Consider the following 25,756-nt stretch of genomic DNA (forward strand, 5'->3'; position numbering starts at 1 on the left):
AAAAAACAGTGAATGTTGTGATGGCATGTTGAATTGCAAGTAGACACAAATTCATTCTAGGCAACACTAAATGCTACTCCCACTTAAATTATCGAGTGTCCCAACAAATAAGATTCTTTTGTGACAGAGCATGCCTGTGTTATCCACCTGTACAAATACAGATTACAAGCCTCATTCAGAGCTTTCTAATCTCACAGCAGACAGCATGAATTCTAGACAGCCCAGTGCACTGCCCCAGCCTAACAACCACAACCACAGCCCAGTGCACTGCCCCAGCCTAACAACCACAACCAAACTAATCACCAAACCCAGGTGCACATTCCAAGCAGGCTCAGATTCACGTTTAGTAGATGCCTGTAGTGCACTACTTCAAGTTTTCTGTTCCCACTGTAACATAGCCCAGACTATTTACTGTTAGAGAGATAATGATAAAAAGTTAAGTCTCAATTTCAATTCTAATGTGCTAAAACTGTTGGAATAAATGAGTAAGAGTACAAGTCAAGGCAATCAAATTTATTTTTGGTTATGCAATTACAGAATGGATTACTTTTCAAATAAAAATCTAGAAAGCCATTAACTTTGCAGAATAAAGAGGAATAAGCAGGAGTTCAGATGAGAAAAGCATATGTGTATTCAGACAGCAGACAGACAGACAGACACACACACACACATACACACACACATAGAGGGAGGGGTAGCTAGTCTTCCCTCTGGAAGCACTGATGTCACAGGAGAATGGAAACTTGCCTCCTCACTGCTGAAATCCACAATACCCACATAATCTAGCAATGACTTTAAAAACGGAAGTTAATTGTGATGTGCTTATAGTTCAAGTTCAACTATGAGTTATTTGCAGTGAATTGATTTTTCATTTTTTTTTTTTTTTGCTAAAAACAACAACAAAAAAAGCTTGGAAGACAAGAGAAACAACAGCAATAAAAGCAGTTTCCCACATTAGGTCACAGAACACATTTCTCAACCTAAGTAGCTCTTTGTCCCAATAGCCATCCTTCAAAATAAAATACTGCATGTTTAAGCCAACTAGATGAACATAATATAAAGATACATTTCATTTAATCATTCTTTTTTAAAAAAAAACAATTATTATCTACTTTACAATAATCTCCTTCAAACATGACTCCTTTGCTCCAAAGCTGGGAGACTGCAGGTCACAAAGGAGACTCTAGGAATCCCTTGATGTGAGGGACAAACCATTAGAAATGGCATTCCCTCTACTAGTCTAACAAAGTCTCCTAGATACAAAGGCAGGAATGACCCTTCTTTGACAACTGAGTCCAGAAACTCTTTTATTTGAGAGTGCAGGAATCATGAGATTCCACAGGGGAAACAGGAGAATGACCATGTAATATCAGAGAAGACTTTTAAATAAATGTCTGGAATTAAGCAGAGTGGGTGTGTCCCTTCAAAGGCTTCATCTTGGAAATGATATATTTAGTCTAATGGCATGGTTATGACACTCTGAGATTTGTTTTAGAGCTTGAAGTTTCTACATCCTACAAGCTGGTAACTATCTATCTACTCAGGCTGAGTTGAGCAGCAAACTTGACACCTCAGAGGTGTGCTTTCTGTTGTCATCCTGAGTGACAAGTGTCATCTCAGTGACAATCGCCCTCCTGAATAGTCCCTGCCATCCCCTCAGCAGAACACTTCTTGCTCTCCCCTGCAATCACTTATTTACTGTCTTCTTCATGATAAAGCTATAACTCACTGGAGCAGGCTATTTATCTCTCTTATTTTAAACCCACACATGTACTGAGTGATGTAACTGACTGCATTGCAAAGGAACCTGGAATAACATGTATCTTCTCAATTGGCTTCTCATTCCTCTCAGAAAAGGGTCATATGATTCCATATTTGTACAAATACAAGGACTAGTACCTTATTACTTTTCATACCTGGTTGCATTTGATTCTCTTCATTACTTATACAGACAGGGAAAAAAAGCAAAACTCACAATTATATCTTACCATATTAAAACTTTCCAACTTCCTTGCCAGCAAATTTGCAAGCATGCAATCTTACCTAGCTGTAGTATCTTTGTGGTGTCTGCGCAGGCCTTCGTCACCAGCTTGAAGTGGCGGTAAAGTGGGTAGCAAAGCACTCTTCTTGCAAAAGACACTATGATCTCATGAACATTCGTCCAACTCTGGGAAGAGTCATGGAAGGAAGTAGTACTTTCATATGATATGTTACACAAACAAAAGCACACAATGCAAAAGGAAAACTACCCTCAGTGAACACCTATGAACTTGGATCATTAACAAATCAAGTAGAAGAGAAATAGGAATCCAGGCAACAAGACTTTGTAAATCTTATAATAAACTAGTTCACTGGTCTTCATAATGTTGTATTCTATCAACATGCCACAAAAGCTCCTTAAAACTCACTTAAGGAGCAGTAAAGCTTTAACGAGTTTTAAGAATTACAAATAAGAGTCAGGCGCTGATGGCTCATGACTAATTCTAGCTACTCAGGAGGCTAAAATCTAAGGATCAAGGTGCAAAGCTGGTCTGGGCAGGAAAGTTCATGAGACTCTATCTCCAAGTCACCACTGCCCTACCCCCCACGGAAGTCAAACAAGAATCTAAAACACATGGCACTAATGGAATGCAGGCTTCTATAAAGGGTATATCTCTAAAGGATGCATGCTTCATGTTTTGTCCTTAGGGCCATTCAAGATGGTCCAAATGAAAGGTAAAGACTCATTAGTGAAGTATGTTCAATCTTCCTGCTCCTGTTTTCCTACTTTTCATCTTTTCTTTTGATATAAGTGACACATGATATTTACTTGAGCTTTTGTTTTAATTTATCCAAGAGAAAACACTGCACTACTGATTTCTGTGAGAGGGTGTTTTATCTTGAGAGGTAGCAAACAGATACCATTAGCAATTCAAAACTTACAAAATTACCTTTTAATTGCTTTTTGATCAGCAAAGCACAAAAATGGAAATCGTATGTGAAACTCAAAATATAAAATTTAAATTAAGGGAGCAAGATAATTTACATTATTTTAAGCCTTTATGAGAGATATAATTACATATACTGAGTATTTAACAAAGAATATTTTACATCTAAGAGGAATTATGAACGTTTTTTAAATTTCAGCAAAATCTAAATAGTTAAAGTATTAATATGTCTGGCAATTCCAAATCCACCTAAAAACTAAAAATTTCAAGATAAATTATAAGCAGGTGAAGTTTCATGTAGCTCTTTCTAGCTGTATGGTAAACTATCACAAACACAACTTCTCTACTGGATGCTGATGGTGGCACAAGAGAACTAGAGGAAGCTTGGACAGAAGAGGCTTTATATATATCCCTTCAATGGATACAAACCACCTGAGGCCTAGCTCCAGACTGAGACTCCCCTTCATGGACTAGAAATCAGATCCCGTATGTCTACCAAGAACCCACTGAGGCTGCAAGTCCTGGACCACTCACTCACAGGTAATTAATGGGTTCTCTGTTTCTGTCTGCATTTCACTCCTCATAGCAAAGAGTAACCCATGAAATCACCTTGGGTTTACAACTTTAAGGCCAGCTGTCTTAACTGGTGATGTCATTACCAACTGTTTAAGTTGATACTTTTGAAATGCTTCTACTTTCAATTACTATTTCAGTGTATAACAGTTCAAATCAAGTAAATTTAAAGCTCTCATCTTCTGATTTTTTTTTTTTTTTTTTGCCAGTCCTGGGCTTGAGCTCAGGGCCTGAGCAATGTCCTTGGACTTTCTCAAGGCTAGAGCTCTACCACTTGAGCCTCAGCACCACTTCCAGCTTTTTTCTATGTATGTGGTACCAAGGAATCGAACCCGGGTCTTCATGCATGCTAGGCAAGCACTTTAACCACTATGCCAAACTCCCAGCCCTCATCTTCTGATATTTAAGAGAGTATCTAGAAAACAGACACAAAATAAGTATTACTATATGGAAAGATAAGTCAGCATTACCAGAAAAATTATAGGACTCAGAATCAAATACTTAAGCTGCATGGAACCCACCTCATTTATTGAGGGGAATGGGTAAAGTAACAGGTACTAGACATTTAGCACAAACCCTGGTGGTCCTTTATCACCTAGGGTTGTTTCCCATCTTTACGCCCCAATACTGCCAATTTACCAACACATTTACAGCCCACCTTGACATACTCTGTCTTGAATAATTACAAGTAGAAATCATACCTCAAACCAGCATAATGTTGGACTTAGCTTTCTGACATTCCATGCAGACTCAACCTTTGTTGTAGAGAAAAGAGAATCTATCATCACCTTCACAAGTCATTTGAAAAATACAAGTACATTTGTTTCAATCAGTATGTGAGTAGGACTAACACAGGAGAACTGTCTGAGTACAGAAAAAGAATTGCAGTGATTTTGGAGGTTTTGGTGTATCTGGGATTATGCAAAGATTTTGGGATGCTTTGATGTATCTGGGTTGATATGTGACAAAATTAAACCTTCCAATAGATCCAAGAGTCACAGGACACAAACTCAAGCAAGCAGAGGCTTGACACAAAGAGTGCATGGTAAACTTCTCCACTAATGTGCAGAAGGGCCGTTTGCAGAACTGGAAAAGTTTACCAAGGATAACTATGATCAAGAGTCAATAATATAAAGCACTTTTTTTTGTCAAAAATTTAATCCAAGCTGGTCTCAGTGGCTCACGCCTGTAATCCTAGCCACTCAGGAGGCTGAGATCTGAGGATCAAGGTTCAAAGCCAGCCTGGGCACACAAGGGGCTAAGATTCATCTCCAATTAACCTCAAGAAAACGGAAAGTGGGGTTTGGCTAAGGGTAGGGCAGTAGCCTTGAGCTGAAGAGCTCAGGGACAGTGCCCAAGCCAAGTTCAAGCCCCATGACCCACCCCCCCAAAAAAATTTGTTTTTCAAGTTCAGGTTGGAAAGGTGGCTTAGTGGTACAGTGTTTGCCTAGCATGCATGAAGCCCTGGGTTCAATTCCTCAGTACCACATACACAGGAAAAAGCCAAAAGTGGCACTGTGGCTCAAGCAGTAGAGTGCTAGCCTTGAGCCAAAAAAAAAAAGGTCAGGCCGGGCACTGGTGGCTCACACCTGTAATCCTAGCTATTCAGGAAGCTAATACCTGAGGACTGGGGTTCAAAGCCAGCCTAGCCACTACAAATCTGTGAAATTCTTATCTTCAATTAACCACCATAAAACCAGAAGTGGCTCTGCAGCTCAAGTGGTAGAGTGATAGTCTTGAGCTAAAGTGGCCAAGCCTACAGTTCAAGGGCAAAAATTAAAAAAAGAAGCTCAAGAACAGGCCCTGAGTTTTTAATGAGATATAGTATAGTCGTTATATACCTTAAGATACAATATAGTCTTTATATACTTTCAGATACAGTAATAGTCTTCATATACTCCATTTCTTCATTTGTAAGTCATAGGCAGCCCCAAGAGTCACCACAGCATTGTGGATGCTGGTAGCTCACTGTTACAATCCTAGCTGCTCAAGTGGCTAAGATTTAAGGATCACAGTTCAAAGTCTGTCTAAGCAAAAAAGTCCATGAGACTCATCTGTACACCAAAAAGCTGAAAGTAGAGGGGTGGTTCAAGTGATAGGCTACCAGCCTTGAATGAAAAATCCAAGCATGAGTATAAGGCAGGCCCTGAGTTCAGGTCCTGGGTCTAGTTGTCCCCCAAATGGGAAGGGGGGCTCCTACTGCAACTTTCAGAGTTATGACAACAAAAAACAGACATATAGAACTCTGAACTATGCCAGTGCTATAATGCTGAGTGCAAAAAGTAGATTAAACAAAGTATAAGGGCAAGAGTACACAATCTATAAATATACATACACACATACACACACACCTGGTAACTGTGGCTATTTCTGATCACTGGTATTTAATGAAACCTCAATTATTTTCTTCACATGTATATTCTCCTTTATGGTTACATGTCACTTATGTGATTCAAAAACTGAAAAGCACATGCTCAGATCTAAACTCTACACACAGAAATTATAAATAGCTATAGAATCACACTAAGGGAAAAAACCTTTTTAGTTAATGTATTCATATCTGTGGTGCTGGCATTTAAACCCACAGCCTTTAAAATATATGATTTATGGCTTTATCAATATAAAATTTGTGGATGAGAAAAGGTTTGCCTCTTCATTTACTAAATCAAACATGGTTTAAGAGATACAAAACCTGTATTATTCTTAAATGGTCACTCAAGAGATAATTTACTTTACAAAAGGATGTAGCTTCATATAAATAAATACAATTTATTTATTTTTATTGTGGTTTTTTTTGAGGGAGGGTTGCATTCTGTAGCTCAGCCTGGCCTTAAATCATAATCCTGCCCCAGCATCCTGAATGGCAGTGGTAGGATGATGACTCTTTCAAACAGAAAAAAAAGGTATGATATAAAGTTAAAAAAAATGTTTTACATAAAATTTTTCAGAAGTCTATATTCTTTATGAATTAAGAAACACTTGCAATGCATGCTGAATCCCTTTGTGTAAAGTGCTGTACTTTGTGTGTGCTGATGGACCACTTGGAAAAGTAGAGATGAAGATGGGACTTGATCCAAGGTCACATGACAGAGTCCTCCTCTTTAGCCTAAAAGAAATGAGAGCTCAGGAATGCCTCCTCTCTACCTCAATGTGGGCAAGTACGTGCACGCACGCACGCGCGCGCGCACACACACACACACACATATACACACACACACATACATGGGCATGCACATACATGTATACAGGCACACACATCTCTGCCTGAGACCTGGGACATCCCTGATCAAAGCTTTCTCCACAAGCTCTGTGCTCTCCAAGAGCACTGAAGCTCAGACTCAGTCTGTGCCCAGCACAGTGAGCAAGGTAACACAGAGTGACATACAGACACATGACACTTACATTCTGCTCTCCTTCAGTGACACGTGTTTCATAGCAATATGCCAAAAGGATATCAATTAGACCATAGTACACCTGACGCTGGGCTTTCTTGTCCAGCAGGTACGATTTATTGACAAATTTACGTAGCTGGTATTTCTCCTCTTCTGAAAAAGATACTAGAAGAAAAAACATTTGAAAATTAAATGTCTCTTTCAGGCTTTTAAAACTACTAATGTGAAAGATTTGCCAAAATCAGAACTCTGGATATAGAAACTGAAATAAATGTTATTTTCTATTTAACTCTGAATTATAAACAGCTTTAAAGAGTAGGCAATGAACTAGGCTCAAGCCTATAAATCTTTGTCACTCAAGAAGAAAGCAGTTCCAGGCCAGCCTGGGCAAAGAGCTAATGACTCCCCATCTCAACCCATTTCTAAGAACGACATGATGGCTCTTACTAGTGCTTTCAGCTATGAGGGAGGCAAAGGTAAAAGGCTGAGAGGTCTTAGATGCCCCAGGCAAAAGTACAAGATCTCATCTAAAGAATAACTAAAGCAAAAAAGGGCTTGAACGTCACTAAAATGATGGTATTGCACCTATCTTGCAAACATGAGGGATTGAATGCCACCAAAAAAAGAAATGGGGAGGCATACACGTGTCCAAATCATAAGGAGAAAATTCGAAATGGCCATTCTTCATTTCCATACGTACACTTCCTTTGTGACACTGTTCTGTATTTAACTCAAATACCACAGTTATTAACTTTAAAACATTAAAATTAAACTAGGTGGGGCTGGGAGTTTGGCCTAGTAGTAGAGTGCTTGCCTAGCATGCACGAAGATCCAGGTTTGATTCCTCAGTACCACATACATAGAAAAAAGCCAGAAGAGGTGCTGAGGCTCAAGTGGTAGAGCTCTAGCCTTGAGAAAACCCAAGGACAGTGCTCAAGCCCTGAGCTCAAGCCCAGGACTGGTAAAAAATAAATAAATAAATAAAAAATAAAAAATAAACTAGGTGCTGTTGGCTCATGCCTGTAATCCTAGCTAATTGAGATCTGAGATCAAGGTTTGAACCAGCCAGGGCAGGAGAGTTCCTGAGTCTATTTCTAATTAACCACCAAAAAATCCTAAAATGAAGCTGTGGCTCAAGTGGCAGAAAACTCAGGGACAGTGCCCAGGCCATAAGACTGGCACAAAACAAAACTGAAATTTAAAATAATATATATAAAATATAGAATATATAGAATACATAGGAACAATATTAATATATTAATATCACATATTATTTATATATAAGCATATATTTAATGTATACCTATTATATAAAAGGGTCTATACATAAAAAAGAGTCTCAAAGTTCTTCCCTCCTGAGTAGCATAAATTCCTAGTATCTGGCTTTAAATTAAAAAATACATTTTGGAGGCCGGGAGTTTGGCCTAGCATGCGCGAAGACCCGGATTTGATTCCTCGGTACCACATATACATAGAAAAAAAGCCAGAAATGGTGCTGTGGCTCAAGTGGTGGAGCTCTAGCCTTGAGAATGCCCAAGCACAGTGCTCAGGCCCTGAGTTCAAGGCCCAGGACTGGCAAAAAAAAAGAATATATTTTGGGCAAATATAATAGTGAAATAAGTGATCATGAAATATTCAGCATCCAGTTTGAAAATTTATACAGAGAAATAAGAACATTCCATGTACTGATCAGGGACTCCCTGTCCCTCATACTGGGACTTGAACTCTGGGGCTTAAACTTGCTTGGCTAGCGCTCTTCCACTTCCACTATGCTTCTAGTCTGGCTTCTTGCTGGCTAGCTGGAGATAGAGTCTCACACTTTCCTGCCCAGGCTAGCTTCAAAACTCGACCCTCTAGGCCAGGAGTGTAGCCTAGTAATAGAATGCTTGCCTAGCATGCAAAAAGCCTTGGGTTCAATTCCTTAGCACCACATACACAGAAAAACTACAAGTGGCTCAAGTGGCAGAGTGCTAGCCTTGAGCAAAAAGAGTCCAGGGATAGTGCCCAGGACTGGCAAAACAAACAAACAAAAAAAACCAATAGCAACAAAAAAACTTGACTTTCCAGATCTCAGCCCCGAGTAGCTAAGATGACAGGTTTGGGCTACCCGTGTCCAGGTTACAGTACTCAGACTTATGTCTTATTATTCTTTACCCATGTATATAAAAAATTTATACAAATTTACAAGTATGACCATAACATGCATTGCAAACTTTGGGAGGGTGTAATTCTCATGGAAAAGAAACAGATTTGGCTGGGCAGAGTGGCTCATACCTATTACCCTAGTTACTCAGGAAGCTGAGATCTGAGGATAGCAGTTCAAAGCCAACCCAGGTACTAAAGTCTGTGAGACACTTATCTCCAATTAACCATCAGAAAACTGGAAGTGGCGCTGCAGCTCAAGGGGTGGGGCAGCAGCCTTGAGCTGAAGAGCCCAGGGACAACGCCTAGGCCCAGATTTCAAGCCCCACAACGGACCAAAAAAAAAAAAAAAAAAATAAGGAAAAGTAAAGAAACAGATTTTTGCTGGTACCATCTTTCTACCTTTTTCCTCACAGACAACCTCCCCTGTATGCCTTACTATGCAGCTTTTCTCCATCCATATGATCACATAGTTGGTCATGCCAATATATCCCCGTCACACAAAATTGTCTCTGGCAAATTTCTAATTTTTAAAGTGTCTCAGAATACACCATGCTATCTGACCACTCCCCATTGATGAGCATCCCTTAGCTTCTATTTTGTGCTTCTGCTAATGGCACTACAAAATACATCCTGGCCATAGTCCTTGACTAAGGCTTTGTTCTCTTAAAAGATCCCCAGTCATAGACTTACTGACTCAAAAAATGTATCAAGTTTTTAAAGAAATACTTCCCTTAAAGGGCACATCTTCCTTTGTTCACCTCCCATGTGAGGCAGTGAACTGAATAGGGCTCTTCCCATTCATTCCGGGTTTAATGGATTTACATGACTGCAGGAAGCCAAATTCTAAGAAAATTCCTAAGGAGTCACATCACTGTGTGGGGACAGTGCTTGCCACTGGCTCTATGTCTCAGAGGAGCTGGCAATGACGATGAGACAGTCACTACCATGACAACATTCCATTATTAACAGACTGGACCTAGGCCTCCCTTTCTCATTTGGAAGCAATTGTTCTTGGTGGGGCCCTGTAAAAAAGTGGAACAGGATCCTGTGGGTCTCTATGACCTGAGAATAAGCCCAGCAGAGAGAGAGCAATAAACAGAGGGCCTCAGTTTTACAGCAGCCAGGGAGAGAATTCTGTGAGCCTGGAATGCAGTCACCAACAACCTATTTTTTGTATGTCAGTTGTGGTGCTTGAGTATGCTCTGTTCATGGGCTATTTTTTGCTCAAGGCTGGCACTCCACCACTTGAGCTATGGGCTCTACTTCTGGCTTTTTGGCAGTTAATGGGAGATGAAAGTCTCATTGACTTTCCTGCCAGGGCTGGCTTCAAACTGTGACCCTCAGATCCCAATCTCCCAAATAGCTAGGATTATAAGAAAGAGCCATTGGCACCTATCAAAGAAACATTTTTTTTTCTCTTAAATATACACATTTGGCTACAACCTTCCAGGATACTGAACAGAGGACCCAGAAGATGCAGGCTCTACTGAGCATGTATAAAATCTGTGAGGTCATATACATATATGGGGTGCAGTCTGTTACAAGGCCAAGAAAACGAAAACATTACTTTAATCATGCTCCTGTGTCTGTTAAACTCTGAGCATTATTTCCTAAGTTTCATGGCAATCTGTGAATTATGAATCTTCTACTGGATAGTCTGCCTAATTTTTAAGAATTCTTTTATTTTATACATGTTTTAACCACCCCTCCAAGTCTACTACTATTTACTGACTTTGATGCTATCTGCTGACTTTGATACATTTTGCCAGTCAAGTTGGTTTTTTTGTTGTTTTTGTGTGTGTGTGTGTGAGTCATGGAACTTGAACTCTGGGCCTAAGTGCCTGCCTGAGCAATTGATTCAGTTCAAGGCTAGCACTCTACCAACTTTGGGCCACAGCACCACTTCCCATTTTGTAGTAGTTAATTCGTGCCCGGGCTGACTTTGAACTGTGATCCTCAGATCTCAGCCTCCTGAGTAGCTAGGATTATAGGTGTGAGCCACTGACACCAGGCTCTTGTTTTGTTTTTTGTGGGTCACAGAGCTTGAACTGGGTCTAGGCACTGTCTCTGAGCTCTTCAGCTCAAGGCTACTACCCTACCCCTGGGCCTGGGTACTGTCCCTGAGCACTTTGGCTCAAGGCTACCACCCTATACTTAAGCCAAGCTCCACTTCCCATTTTCTAGAAGTTAATTGGAGATAAGAGTCTCAGGTCCTTTTGTGTCCAGGCTGGCTTTGAACCTTGATCCTCAGATCTCAGCTTCTTGAAGAGCTAGGATTACAGATGTGAGCCACCACACTCGGCTTCAAGTATGTTTTTTATATAGCCAAACAAATCCATCTCTTTCTTAACCAATTTAAGAGACTTGGTCAGTGTTTCCCTAACCTGTGAATTGTGAATGAAGAAACGTGTAATCCATTTGTAAGTTATTTTTTTCCCACATTTCAAGATTTCAGTTTAGCCCAGACAAATAGTTAATTGTACCAGAACAATTTGTTCAATAATCCTTTTTTTTTAACTATATTGAACCACCATCTTTGTGAAGTAGAAGTAGATCTGTTGCTTTTTAATGCTAGAAATTGTTTCTAAGTATTTTGGGGTTGTTACTATTGCAAATATAGTAGGGCATTCCCCCCATTTCTTGACAATGAGAGGAAAATTTATTTCTTTAATATAGCAGCCACTTGGGGCCGGGAGTTTGGCCTAGTGGTAGAGTGTTTGCCTAGCATGCATGAAGACCCGGGTAGAAAATAAAAAAGCCAGAAGTGGTGCTGAGGCTCATGTGGCAGAGCTCTAGCCTTGAAAAAGTCCAAGGACAGTGCTCAGGCCCTGAGCTCCAGCCCAGGATTGGCAATAATAATAATAATAACAACAACAACAACAACAACAACAACAATATAGCAGCCACTTGACTAAATAAATAGTGGTCACCCAGTCCACACCATAGTTCAGTGCTAAAGAGAAAACAAAATACTGATATTACATAAAGGCAGGTGAGTATGAAGTTGTATGTCCAAGCTTCCTCTGATGCCTATAGTTCAGGCAAAATATGAGAAAGTAGTCTCTGAACACCATAGTCCGTGCATGATCACTGGTCTCTAGATATAGGAAACAAAAATGCTGGACTGGACATGTGGCTTAAGTTGTATAACACCAAGAAAGTGAGGTCTTTGAGTTCAAACTCTGGTACCAGAACACACACACACACACACACACACACACACACACACACACACACACAGATGTGAGACCTAGTAAGAGGTCTTAGATCATTAAGTTCCTGTTCTGAAAGATGAGATAGTGGGATTACAGTCCGTCCTATCTTTGTTTTGTAGCAGGGACAAAAGTGAATGGTTTTACCTATCACTTTTGCTAAGATCAGGCCCAAAGGCAACAGAACTCATCAAGGACTGAAACCATGAACCCAAATAAACCTCTCTCCTTTTGACACAGATTATCTCAAGCATTTTGTTATAGTAACAGTTAATTCACACATCCTTTCTCACATAAAATTTTCTAAGCCCATTTCTGTCTGTCTTTATAAGTCGCAAGTTTAACATGGCTTGCTTTTGTTTTGGAGCCTATCTGGAGGGGGGAGGTTTTAAACACACTTATTTTAAAAGAAGCATTATTCCTTTTAGTGTAATGACTTGAGTATTTCCTTAACACTTAGTGCAAACAATAGGTTTTGACAGTATTTATGTAGTTTTTTCAACCAGGTAATCAACCTTATGCAAAAGAAAAATGAGAAATGAATTCATTTGTACAGGTACTGCTTAACAATGACAAATAATTATTAAAATGCACTTAGTTTACTGGTCACCAAAGTAAAGAAATGTACCAAGGTACATTAAAAATTTTTTTAATACAGGTAGGAGTCAAGAGAAGTATTCTTTAAAGACTGTTTAAAAATGAAATAAGCCAGATAAAGTAGGTGGTGATTGCCTCATTAAAGGATTCATTTAAAGATTCCTTAATTTAAATAAAAGCTTTCAGTTCACTTCCAGCAGTTCAACTGAAGAAAATTGCATGGCAGAACATCCTCACTGCATGAAGAAAAGTACATTGAGAAAGTACTGGAAGAGCCCTGATATTTAACAGTAAGATGTGAGACAGTATTCCCTTAAGCACAGTTTGTCAGGCATTCATTAATTTAGCTAATAGGAAAGTGCCAGGTGTTCACGATGATACTATCTCACTGGAGAAAAGCTTTTGTACCTCAGTTGACTAACAAACACTTCTATATCTGCAAAGTTCTGAATCTCAAAGGAAGTGTGCATTCTGCATCAAATTCATGCCTGCCAGCCTGGGTACCTGCAGTAATGTGAACTGCTGGCCTGAGCACAGTCAATGACTAGAAGAGGAAAAGCCGACCTGCCTATACTCCTCCATGCCTCTAGCCTTTTCTAAAAACACCACCAACTTCCTCTGCCCATTTTTAAGTTTCATTTTGAGTACATTAATGATACGTAAATGTACTTTATATCCTGAAATTCAACCCCCCAAAAAACTGAAGAGCGCATGAGAAACACTAGCAACAAGCCTAGAAATCACTAGAGAAATCAAAAGTCTGAACTCCCCAGGGCCCTTTTTATTAGTGCTGTAAATCATATCACCCAAAGGGGAACTTAGGACGTTCACAGACAATCAGGCCTAAGCGAGTAGCGCACTGGAAACACCTACAGATGCAGTGCCAACAATACTTGGACGAGTGCCATGACGGGCAACATCTGTCAAGAGCTTGCATGACGTAGCTACACTAGACAAGAGGTTCACTGCACAGTTCATAATGTTTTGGTTAATTATACTCCTAAAAATAATCTACAGTGAAAACTAAAGCCAGCTAAAAACTAGGTATATTTGGGGGGAGAAATTGGTGCTCAAGCAGAAAAGCACATGGCCAACAAAGGGTCCCCCACTAAAATGAAAAGATGTCACTGAGGTGGTCAATTTTTCTCCCAGCCTTTTTCTAATTGTATTGCTTTTCATTTTCTCTTTCCTCTCTAAATCCCCCTCTCAACCATCCCCTGTCTCACCTGGATCAGTGACTCAATTATCCACAATCCAGGTCCTCTCAGAGTAATGCCTGTCTACTGCACTGTGTGCTTACTGAGAACAGATCAGGAGAAGCAGAAGACATGGCGCTGCCTTCAGACCATCAGCTGAAGTAGGGCAGCCCTGCTGTACTACAAGTTTCACAGATGACACTGACAGCTATCTGTACAAACCCTGCAGGATGTCATGAGGAAGTTCATCGACAATAAATGTTATATGGTGTCATAACAAGCAACTGTGTGCCAAAACTCATGAGCTAAGACTAACCACTGAAAAACAACTTGGGGAATGTACTAAGACCATTCTCACGCAGCCAGAGCTCCAACACGTTAACACTGCCTTTCACAAGCCTTTGGGGAGGAAAATCTATATCATTACAAAGCTGGAGATGTTCATCACCATCTCCCTGCTGTAACTCAGGGCTCCAATAAATCTGACAAGAATCACAATCCATACAGAGAGTTGTTTAGGATTCCAAACAGTATAGGCTAACATATCATGAGGGGATGGACAGTGAATCCACACAGAGCAGCCACCTGGCCACATCTTATCCAGTATACATCATCAAGCAATAAGGCCAGAGGGAGCTGTAACCCTAGCTACTCAGGAGGCTGATATCTGAGGATCGCAGTTCAAAGCCAGCCTGGGCACAAAAGGACCTGATTCTTTTTTTTTTTTTTTTTTTTTTGCCAGTCCTGGCCTTGAGCTCAGGGCCTGAGCGCTGTCCTTGGACTTTCTCAAGGCTAGAGCTCTAACACTTGAGCCTCAGCACCACTTCTGGCTTTTTTCTATGTATGTGGTACCAAGGAATCGAACCCGGGTCTTCGTGCATGCTAGGCAAGCACTCAACCACTAGGCCAAACTCCCGGCCCCAAGGACCTGATTCTTATTTCCAATTTACCATTAGAAAACAGGAAGTGGGGCTTGGCTCAAAAGTAGGTATGAAATCTCAAGCCCAAATTCAGCTCATATCCTCCAAATACAACCTTCCTTATACTTGTCACACTAGAAGACTCCAATTCCTTTCTCTTAGATCACATGCCTTTACTATTTGGAAAGGTGACTTTTAAAATGAAGCACTATAATGGCTGACTACCTGGAAGCACCAGCAGGGAGAGAATGCATGGGTCAGAAGAAGGACTGTTAACATAGCAGAGAAACCTAGATCAATGCACTGCAAATACTGAGAGCTGGACTGAGAACACACTCCAGTTTATCAAAGGAGAGCAAATCAGAACTGAAATCAAAGGTAACGCCTTTTGATTTTTAGGGCAACTAGCTCAACCTAGTGGAGAGAAAAGGAAACTACATGAGTACTAGGCTTCCCATACCGCCTCATTAAAACTCTGCTATGACTGGGGAAACTGATGCACACCAGTTGGTGTCTTTGATGATTGCCGCTTGAGAAAACGTTCTCAGATCTACATGGCATACAGCTAATTGCCTAAATTGTGTTAGCAATACTACATCTGAAAATACATCAACATCATGTGGAAAGTCTCTTGAGAAGTCTCTTGACAGCTTCTTGAACTCAAATCAAATATAAGTCCAGGATGTGTTGAAAGCAACAAACATTATCAAGAGTCATGTAATAGTTTGTTACACAACAGAGCTACTGTATGTTTTCTAAAACTACAAGAGTACATTTTTCAGTCTGGTAGAAATCATCTCAACTCCAACAAAACTTAACCACAAAAACATTCACTAAGATATTTGTTTTTTCATAAATATTTGTTTCGGGTCCTATTAAGTAACAGGTATTACACTGGATACTGAAATAAGAGCAGATAACAGAAGCACTTCTGTGGGGAGAATAAATAAAGAAATACTGGAGAGTCTGTAGCTGCTTCACAATGAAGCCAAAGAAACCCTTCACTACATTACCCACAATAACAGAAAACTGATCAATGCACGTGCTGCTAAGTCAGGATACAGACAACAGGAAAGCACCTGTTGGGAGCACCTAGAGAAGGTGTGTCACAGACTGTACAACCTAAGGAAAAGAATTTAATAACAGAGCATACAAAAGCTTTATATCTAAGATTCCTGAAACAAGTATTTAGACGCAAGTATGTGTATTTAAAAAATACCCAGGGTGCCAGACACCAGTGGCTCACACCTATAATCCTAGCTTCTTAGGAGGCTGAGATCTCAGGATAGCAGTTCAAAGCCAGACTGTGCACGGAAATATGTGAGACTCTCCAGTTAACCACCAGAAAACTGGAAGTGGTGCTGTGGCTCAAGTGGTAGAGAGCTAGTCTTGAGCTGAAGAGCTCAGGGATAGTGCCCAGGACCAGTGCCCTATGACTGACAAAAAATAAATAAAAATAAAAATACCCAGGTGGAGGGTGTGTTTCTATGGTAAATGTGTGCTACACATGCACAAGGTCTTTGGGTTGATCCTCAGCACAAAAATTAATTTAAAACAGGAGACAGGAGTTTGGCCTAGTGGTAGAGTACTTGCCTGGCATACATGAAGACCTGGGTTCGATTCCTCAGTATCACATACATAGAAAAAAGCCAGAAGTGGTGCTGTGGCTCAAATGGTAGAGCTCTAGCCTTGAGAAAGTCTAAGGACAGTGGTCAGGCCCAGAGCTCTAGCCCCAGACTGGCAAAAAAAAATTAATTTCAAACATTACAAATTATGAACCATGATTTTAGGAAGATGAACTTGGTGTAGAGTGAGTTTAAATTCCATCTGATGGCCTTCAGAATGAATGTACTTTTCTCATGTGATGCATTTAAACCCAGAAATTGCATTGCTGATGTGTAAATGAAAGCAAAATCAGTGTATCAGACAACATAGAAGTGTGATTCCCAAGTTATCCAAATAAGTTATGTCTCTAATGTACAGACTTAATATGCAAACCCTGAACTTAAAAAAGGCAGTAATAGCACACCACTAAAGAAAAGACTTTATGGGCAACATTTAGCTTAATATTGAACATGTCACAGTCACCTCTCCTAGCCCATAAAATCTCCAGTTCGGCTTTCACTAGTACAAGTTGGCCTGTCCCTGCTCTAGAATCCATGACAGGAGGCTATCTATTCCAGTTTCTTTAAAAATTAGCATTAAAAAAACTGAAGATTCACGAAATTCATTCACCAGAGAGGGCAAGAGAACTGGGTGCTTTCCCACTGCAAATAAGACTCAAATGTTTAACCACACAGGAAGTTCGTGCCTCTCAGATAGACCATTCAAAAACTCTGAAAGCTGTGCATATAAATATTCCTAAATTTACTTAAAAAATTTAATAAAATATTATTTAAAGACTTCAATTATTCTGAAGGAAAACATATCAGAAAAGTTTCCAAACACAAGTAAAGTGAATGGCATTTTCAAGTCAAGGATGAAAATCGCATTTCCAAAATCAGCAATCCAAAAGTCCTATTTTCACAGTGCAAAGCAATTAAAATCATATGCTAAATAATAGGAGAGGCTGTAAACTTGATAAACCATGAAATTTAAAAATTACACAAATGAGCTTGATTTTTAAGTTTCTTACCGAATGCAGCATGATCTTCTGGCTTCTGACTCTTTCCCAAAGAGGCCTTCATTTTTGAGTACATATCATTCCACCAAGGATTATACTTCAAAACTTGTTCAACTGGCTCATCTTCAAAGAAGTCAGCTCTGGGAAAACAGTCAATGAGCTTGTTATACTGACTTAGGCTGGCTTTCATTTTTAAAATATCTTAGCATATCACATCTGCACTAGAAATCACCATATAACAAATGGCAAGCATCTGACTACAGGACATCTGGTATTTTTGATCTCTTTAAATAGAAGGCCCTCAGACAACCAGTCCTATGCTCAAGTCCTATCCCATATTCAATGGTGTGGGCTGAAACAAGTCTGAATACACACTAGACTGACACTGCAAAATTTGCAGGTAGCACAGCCCCTCAAGGTTACAAAAGAGCTTTCAAATCTGCCAACAAAGAAGCAGATTAGTAGGAAAATCAGAATACCACATCTCTACAAAGGCTATGTACACACATACATGTACACACAACACATGCCATTTTTACCAGATGTACTACCCTTCATTATGTTCAAACTATTTTATTTAGCAAAGCTAACCCTCATGGTTCCTTGACTTTAAACTACTAAAAAAGATGAACACTACCTTCATACATGACAATTTTCCTGTCCTCTATGTTCTCTGTGTCAACTACAGAAACAAAGGCTATGTTCAATGTGCCTCTTGCTCTTGGAAGGGGCTTCTTCAGAATCATGCTATGCTGCATTCAAAGCTGGAAATGGGCATTTTTGCAGGAACTAAGACAAAGTAGGGTAAATGGTAAAAATTTAAATCTCACATTTTAGTTAACTAAAAAACTCAAATGGTTTGCTTTGATTCACTGAGCTTTGTTGCCAATAGTTTTATGATCTTAACGCACTTTTCTTTCACTTGAGATAGAGATCTTTTTAAAATCAGGAAGATCACAGCTAACCTGCTGAGTTCTTTGTGTGTGGCAAGCACTGTACCAGGTGCTTTAACTTATTCCCTTGAATCCTCACACCATCACCATGGAGTGCGGGAACCTAAGGCCCAGAAAATTGGCATACCCTGGCCAAGGTCAAGGAATCAGTAAAGTGTATAGCTAGGATGTGGGCCCACTAAGAACTAAATCTTAATCCAGAATCCTTCCTCACCCCTCTCCCTGCCATAATACTGGCAATTGAACTCAGAGACTTGCATCTGCTTAGCAGGTGCTCTACCACTTGAGCCACACCACCCTCTTTTCAAGGTGGTTTTGGGTTTTGATGTTGTTGTTATTTGATCAGTTGTGGGGCTTAAACTCGGCCTGGGCATTGTCCCTGAGCTCTTCAGCTCAAAGCTACCACCTTGCCCCTTGAGCCACAGCACCACCTCCGGTTTTCTGGTGGCTAATCGGAGATTCAAGAGTCTCATGGACTTAGTGCCCAGGCTGACTTTGAGGCTGTCCTCAGATCTCAGCATCCTGAGTAGCTAGGATTACAGGCATGAGCCATTGCGCCTGGCTTCAAGGTGGTTATTTTTGAGACAGGGTCTTGCTTTACCCTCAGTCCTAGCTAGACTACAATCTCATTTATTATGCTTGTCCCCATGGCTTGGATGACACATGTATGCCAGCCAGTGTGTTTCCTCTGTTGCTTAGGACAGCAAGCACATCGCATTGAGCCTAGCCCATAGGCTAGCTTCATGCTTTGATTCTCCAATTTTAGCCTCCCAAGTAGTTAAAATTACAGGCTTCAGATACCACACTCAGTTCATAACCAATGTTCTTGACAAGCAAACATGTTTCATTTTCATAAATGTAGAAAGCACACAATGAACAAAAAGAATCAGTATCTTGCAATGGGAATCCCAATATTCATTTTCTTCCATGCATAAGGCATAGAGAGAACAGATATGAGGAGAGATAACAGCTTCTGCTTGGATGGGTTGACTCTGATGAGCCCTTTCCATACTTATAGAGCCCTGTGCAATAGAAGATGGACACAGCAGTATGACCTCAAGAGAGACATGAAGAGCTATGTGCATTAGATCAAGGAAGAGATAATCACACAGGACAGTGGCCTGCATGGTAAGAGGAAAGGAGTTTGGATGTGGGAGCACAGAAGATACACACAGCAAAGAGTAGGAGCTCCCACCTGGAAAGATGTTTGCTTTCCTCCAGGGATACTGTGATAGGAAAAAAACGAACTGGCTTCATACAGTGGCATTCCAAACACTTCTGCCTCTCACTTTCCCCCAAAGCAACTACTAAATAATAATTTTAAATAAAATTTCACTATCTCAGTTTCAGTAAATGGGGGTTTACTCTTCTTTTTTCTGTTAGCAATTTTTGGTTAATAAATGAGTTACAATAATACCTCACATCACATAAAAAGCCAAATTATACTGACTTGATTGCTTACAACTCCAAGTTTAGTCCCGGGACACATTCCAGTATATTTGTTCTGTAAAAAATGCTTTTCTTTCTTTTTTCTTTTTTTTTTTTTTTTGACAGTCTTGGGCCTTGAACTCAGGGCCTGAGCACTGTCCTTGGGCTTTCTCAAGGCTAGAGCTCTACCACTTGAGCCACAGCACCACTTCCAGCATTTTCTATATATGTGGTACCAAGGAATTGAACCCAGGTTCGATTCCAGGCAAGCACTCTTACTGCTACACCAAACTCCCGATTCTGGGTGTGTGTGTGTGTGTGTGTGTGTGTGTGTGTGTGTGTGTATTTTTTTTTTACAGAAAACTACTCAACTACAAACCTCAAATAATCAAAAAATTTTCCAAGGACTAGCATAACAGTATTGATAGAATGCAAACTGACTAGATGTGTTCTTACATTGTAAGATGGCATTTAAAAAAATTAAATTCTCTAGAATTATTAACTATTAACTATTCTAATTCTAGTTTCAAAAGGAAATAATTTGTTTTCAGAGCCTCTATGCAAAGTCAATGCCCTGTCACTTCCATGGAGCTGTGACTGAATTCAATGTGAACAAGGCAAGAATCCATCTTGACTTGTACTGACACTGGGGAAAAATAAATCCTTGTCTTTATTTTGGAGTAACACAGAAGGCTCACTACCTTCTCAGACAGAAGTGATTTTGAGTAGTATAAGCTGTTGACTATAACTATTTGTAATATAGAATACACACTGAATATGGTTGATATTTACATATAGCCTCAAAACTGAAGCACTATTTAATTTCATGTCCAATTTACCAATATTATGTATGTAGGAATTCTCTCAAAGAGGAAATTCTGTCTTCATGCCTATGTTGAGTGGTCATGTAAAAGCATTCATATTTAATAGAGTGTTTGGTGACAGTGGGCCCATGGCAGGGCTTAATGCATACGACTGCCATGATAAAAGGATTCTAAGGCTAGGTGTGGTGGCTCACACCTGTAATCCTAGCTACTCAGGAGGCTAAGATCTGAGGATCGTGGTTCAAAGCCAGCCCCGACACTAAAGTCCATGAGACTCATCTCCAATTAACCATCAGAAAACTGAATGTGACACTGTGGCTCAAGAGGTAGGGCAGTAGCTTTGAGCTGAAGAGCTTAGGGATAGCACCCAGGCCCAGAGTTCAAGCCCCATGACTGAAAAAAAGGATTCTAGACATGTAAAAGTTTGTGCAAAATCCTTAGCAATTCTCAGTGGTTAAGGGCAACTTCATGCAACCAAGTAACAAGAAATTAAATCAAAAGTCATTAAAAAGGTTAAAAATGTCTTTTCTAACATAACAGAGAAATAAGGATGATGTACGTAAAAATGGGCTGCCAATGACAAGTATGTATGTATGTATGTATGTATGTATGTATGTAATGTATCAAATCCAAGAATATTATACACCCTAACACTTAACCTTCTTGTAGTTTTTCCTTATACACAGAATTCATTACAGTAGTTAGGTCCCTTTGCTGGCTTTCTGCAAATCTGAAGTTGTGTTTCTTGTGTCATTACTGGCATTTCCCACCCTCAGAGTTGCTTGTTTCCTTTCTTTGCAGTCTTCATCATCTTTAGCTCCTGGAAATTTCTGGGAGAATTAGAGGATATCCTAGGACTTTTCCATTTTGAGCTTCATTTTTCATTTTTTTTCTTTTGCCTTTTCCATCTTCTACACTATCACCCTCTTCCCCACTGCTTGCATCTGCAGTATTTCTGCCTTCTCCCTTGGTTTCTGAAGAGAGCTCTGTTGTCGAATTGCCTGGTAAACTGGTAAAGTTTTCTACTTCCCACATTCCTTCATCAAATCCTTTCCATTTGTTTGACTTTCCAAACTTACCTTTGTATTATTCCTTATGCAGAAAAAAGTCTTTGGGACCTAGAAATGCAATCTTGATGAATGCCAAAAAAGAAGATACTTGTTTGCTGGAGGCGTCATGACTCCCTCAGGCAAAATTCATCAATCCCAGTGTACCAGTGCAGGTAGCCCTCCATCTTGGCAAAGATCAGGACACCCATTTTGTACTCTTGGGACTGGGGATGCCTAAGTCATCAGGAGGTGGTGCTCCACCCCACCAGACCAAGGGATTTACTCTTCATACTGTCAATGAATTAAAGAGTTTCTTGAACATGATTTAATGCTGATTCTGTCCTTAGAATATATTATTTTCAAAAAATTTAATGCCTCTAATTCAATAAGCAGTCACCGAATGCCCTTGATGGCAGCATCTGGGAGGCAAAAGATTAGTAACAATCTCCTGCCATGGAGTACTTCACAATTCACTAAGAGCACAAAATAGAGAGCACAGTTCTAACACCATGAGGCAAAGACAAGACAAGCTGCTGTGGGGGAGCACTAAGGAGGCCTCCTCTGCCAGACTAAGTCCAATGCTCTAGAGAGTGATGGCTGAGTCCAGCCTAAAAGACTAAGTTCCTTGGGCAAATGGGGAAGGGGAGAATCAGCAGGCGAATAGCATGAGTGAAAGGGAGGAATGCATGTGAAACCACGTGGTTTGGAGAGGGGTGATATACAACCTTCTTTGTTGTAGCAGTGCAAAATATGGGCAAAAGGTGGCAATAGGGATGGGCAAGTCCAGGTTATACAGAATTGCTGAGATACCAAGAAGTGAGAGCCTGTGCGTTAAGCACAGCACCCAATATATATATTGAAGGCAGATTTTCATATTGGTACCTCAGCTGTTGGCTTTGTGGTCCATGGACTTGGAAGTCTGGATTGGAGAGACGTTAGTCATCAGTCAGGCTGCTGGTTACAAAAAGCCAGACACAGTGGAGGAGCAGAAAGAGATGAAGTGAAGGTAATAATGCAAAGACAAATGACATAGCTTCAGGACTGACTGAATGTGTAGGACAAGAAAGGAGTCAGAGATGAATCTCAGCTATCTAACCTCAGTGACTGGAGTGAAAAATAGGGCACTCAACCACGTGAGAAAATTCATGAAGACTTCAGAGGTAAATGATGAGCTCAATTTTGGACATGTTGAAATAGAGGAGCTTAAGGAATGTCCCAGTCAATGTTCACACCTTCAACCGGCTTTATCTTAGGCCTTATCATAGGACTCTCCCCAAAGAGAGTGCAAAGACCGTGGTTTCCCTGAAGTCTACAACAATGCCTGGCATGCAGTTCATTCAAACAAATGCTTGTTGAATCAATAGACACAAATGAAAGAATGAGTAAGGTTTTATTCCAATGCTGTTCCCTACACTTGATGTTTGAATAGAAAGCTATGTTGGACACATAGGACCCAACTCCCAGCCTCCTATGGCAGCAGTGTAATTACTGGAGATCTACTCAGTATAGCCAAAAGCCACATCAGTCTATCTTCAATGAATTTAAAATAATGAAACATTATTATTTAAAACAGTACTCCAAGTCAGGCCTTAGTAGATTATGCCTATATTACCCTAGTTATTTGAGAGAGGGGTGATCAGAAAGATTGCAGTTCAAGACCAGCCTGGGCAAAAATTTCAGATGACTCCATTTCAAACAGGAGCTGGGAATGCTGGTGCATACTGGTGAAATGAGAAGGATCTCAATTAGAAAGTTCACAAGACTCCACGTCAAGAGAAAAGACTGGGCACGGTGAAACATTCCTGTATCCTAACTACAGAGAGAATGTTAATACCAGGATCAAAGCTCATGTTATCATTGGAGAGGGAGAGAGAGACAGACAGACAGACGGACAGAGACAGACAGAGAGACAGACAGAGACAGACAGCCTATACAAAAATAACTAAAGCAGAAAGGGATGGATATATGGCTCCGCAGTAAAGATGAGGCCCTAACCTCAGTACCAACAATAATAATACAAACCAAACCACACTGACATTCACATTTTCCAACCAATGGCTACCTAAAAATAATATAAATCCCCAATCAATTATATCTATTTTTAGAATGTATAACTCTCTATACATACAGTATACAATGTACTGCCCTTACTGTGTTTTACTTAGGCTCTCCTACTTTTCAGCTACTACGGAAGCACTACTACTTGAGATAGAACATTCCATGCATATAGTTGAAGAAAATGAGCTGTTTAGATAAAGAAATATAGAAGACAGAGAAAAATACATGCTGCTTAGAATATCACACTGCTAACTATAAATTTCAATTTCCTAATACTCTCAGGCCAAAGACTTATTCTTCTAGTTTTAGAAGAGGATAAGCAGTTCTTCTAATTAAACTCCCTCCCATTTGAAATTTTAGCCTTGCAAAGCTCATTCTGTATTCAAGCTAGACCAAGAAATTTGCTGACAATGAAATTTCCACTTTAAATATTCAGCATGATTTTAAATGGGTTTCTTCAAATTACTCTTCAGTGGACCTTTAAAGCCGCAATTGCAGAGATAAAGGTAATTAGAAATAGCAATGTAAATGGAGTAGAATCTCTCAGATGTCCTCCAAAATCTAACGGACTCTGCTCTTAGCCCAGCTTCCCTTAGGACATAGAATGGTTCAACCATTCATCATCACACATCACTCATTCCATTTGCACATCACAAGATAGATTCCTGCCATTCCAATTAGTATCCCACTGTGTCACAGGAGATAGGATGTTAATCATAAGAGTAACAGCAGTTAAACTAAAATAGTGTACAATAAAAGGAAACACGGAGTGACAAATGGAGAGTCTCTTTTTAAGCCCTGGCCAAGTCACTTAGTAGAAGTGTGACCCTGGACAAGTCACTTATCTTCTTTTCCTCATCTGTTATAAAAACAGAATTAAATAATCATACAAGGGCACTAGATAAGCTATAAGCATTGTAAAAATATATGAGGAAGTGATGATTACAGCCACATATGGAACCACTGAGAACTTGTGGGCCTACAGCATGGGAAAAACACTAAGTGAGGTCTACATCAACACATAACACCCATTCTCCAAACATTCTAGAAAAGAATTCAAAGGTGAAAATCTGAAGACTACTACAGTCCATAACAGACAATACAACTTCTAATTATATTCCTTCCTTGCCTGAATATATAAGCTTGACACAGACTCATCACGGCTAAAGACACAATTAACGTTAGCGAGAAATACATCAAACCTTAAAACTAGATTCTATTTATAATGCTACTACAAAGAACAATTCTTCATACATGAATGAAAGTATTAGGAAGAATAGGAAGAAGTGGACGAGCAAATAATGCAGCACATGTGCAGTTCAATTCTTTTTTTTTTGTTTTTTTTGGGGGGAGGTGGTCATGGGACTTGAACTCGGCCTAGGCGCTGTCCCTGAGCTCTTCAGCTCAAGGCTACAGCCCTACCCTTGAACCAAGCCCCACTTCCCTTTTTTTCTAGAGGTTAATTGGAGATAAAAGTCTCAGGTCCCTTTGTGCCCTGTTTGGCTTTGAACCTAGATCTTCAGATCTCAGCCTCCTGAGTAGCTAGGATTACAGGCGTGAGCCACCACACCCAGCTCAATTCTTCAGGGAACCCAGACATAGCTTCATATACATCACAATAAAAACTCTACTTAAAAGAAGTCTGAGTATTATGTGTTCAGTGTTTCGTTTTTAAGCCTGGTGAGAAAAACTTTAAGAACATATTAGAAGAGTTCTCAGTTACTGGGATGAACTACTACTAAATGTTAGCTTCTAAATATCACTGAGGAACACACAACACTACTTTAGGAAGATGTCAGTGAAGGTTTCAGCCATCACTAATTTTGATGACCCCATATGCCCACTACAGCTGAAGACAC

The 25,756-nt window shown here is 40.0% G+C and overlaps 1 protein-coding gene and 1 pseudogene across 2 annotated transcripts in view; both read right to left on the reverse strand.

Moving 5' to 3' along the window:
• The window catches only part of Shq1 (SHQ1, H/ACA ribonucleoprotein assembly factor), a 78,593-nt gene that overhangs the window by 40,165 nt on the left and 12,672 nt on the right, over positions 1-25,756 (reverse strand). For both annotated transcript variants that reach the window (XM_090324072.1, XM_090324080.1), the window contains exons 6-9: positions 17,598-17,725; positions 6,903-7,057; positions 4,202-4,255; positions 2,044-2,167 (exon numbers count right to left, since the gene is read on the reverse strand). In XM_090324072.1, coding sequence (XP_090180198.1) covers positions 2,044-2,167; positions 4,202-4,255; positions 6,903-7,057; positions 17,598-17,725 — 461 coding nt within the window. The remainder of the gene's footprint in view (positions 1-2,043; positions 2,168-4,201; positions 4,256-6,902; positions 7,058-17,597; positions 17,726-25,756) is intronic.
• Positions 21,479-25,733, reverse strand: LOC150066689 (hepatoma-derived growth factor-related protein 3-like; annotated as a pseudogene).

Source organism: Megascapheus bottae, chromosome 2 (genome assembly GCF_031878675.1).
Source record: "Megascapheus bottae isolate mThoBot1 chromosome 2, mThoBot2.hap1, whole genome shotgun sequence".
Taxonomy (NCBI): Eukaryota; Metazoa; Chordata; class Mammalia; order Rodentia; family Geomyidae; genus Megascapheus; species Megascapheus bottae.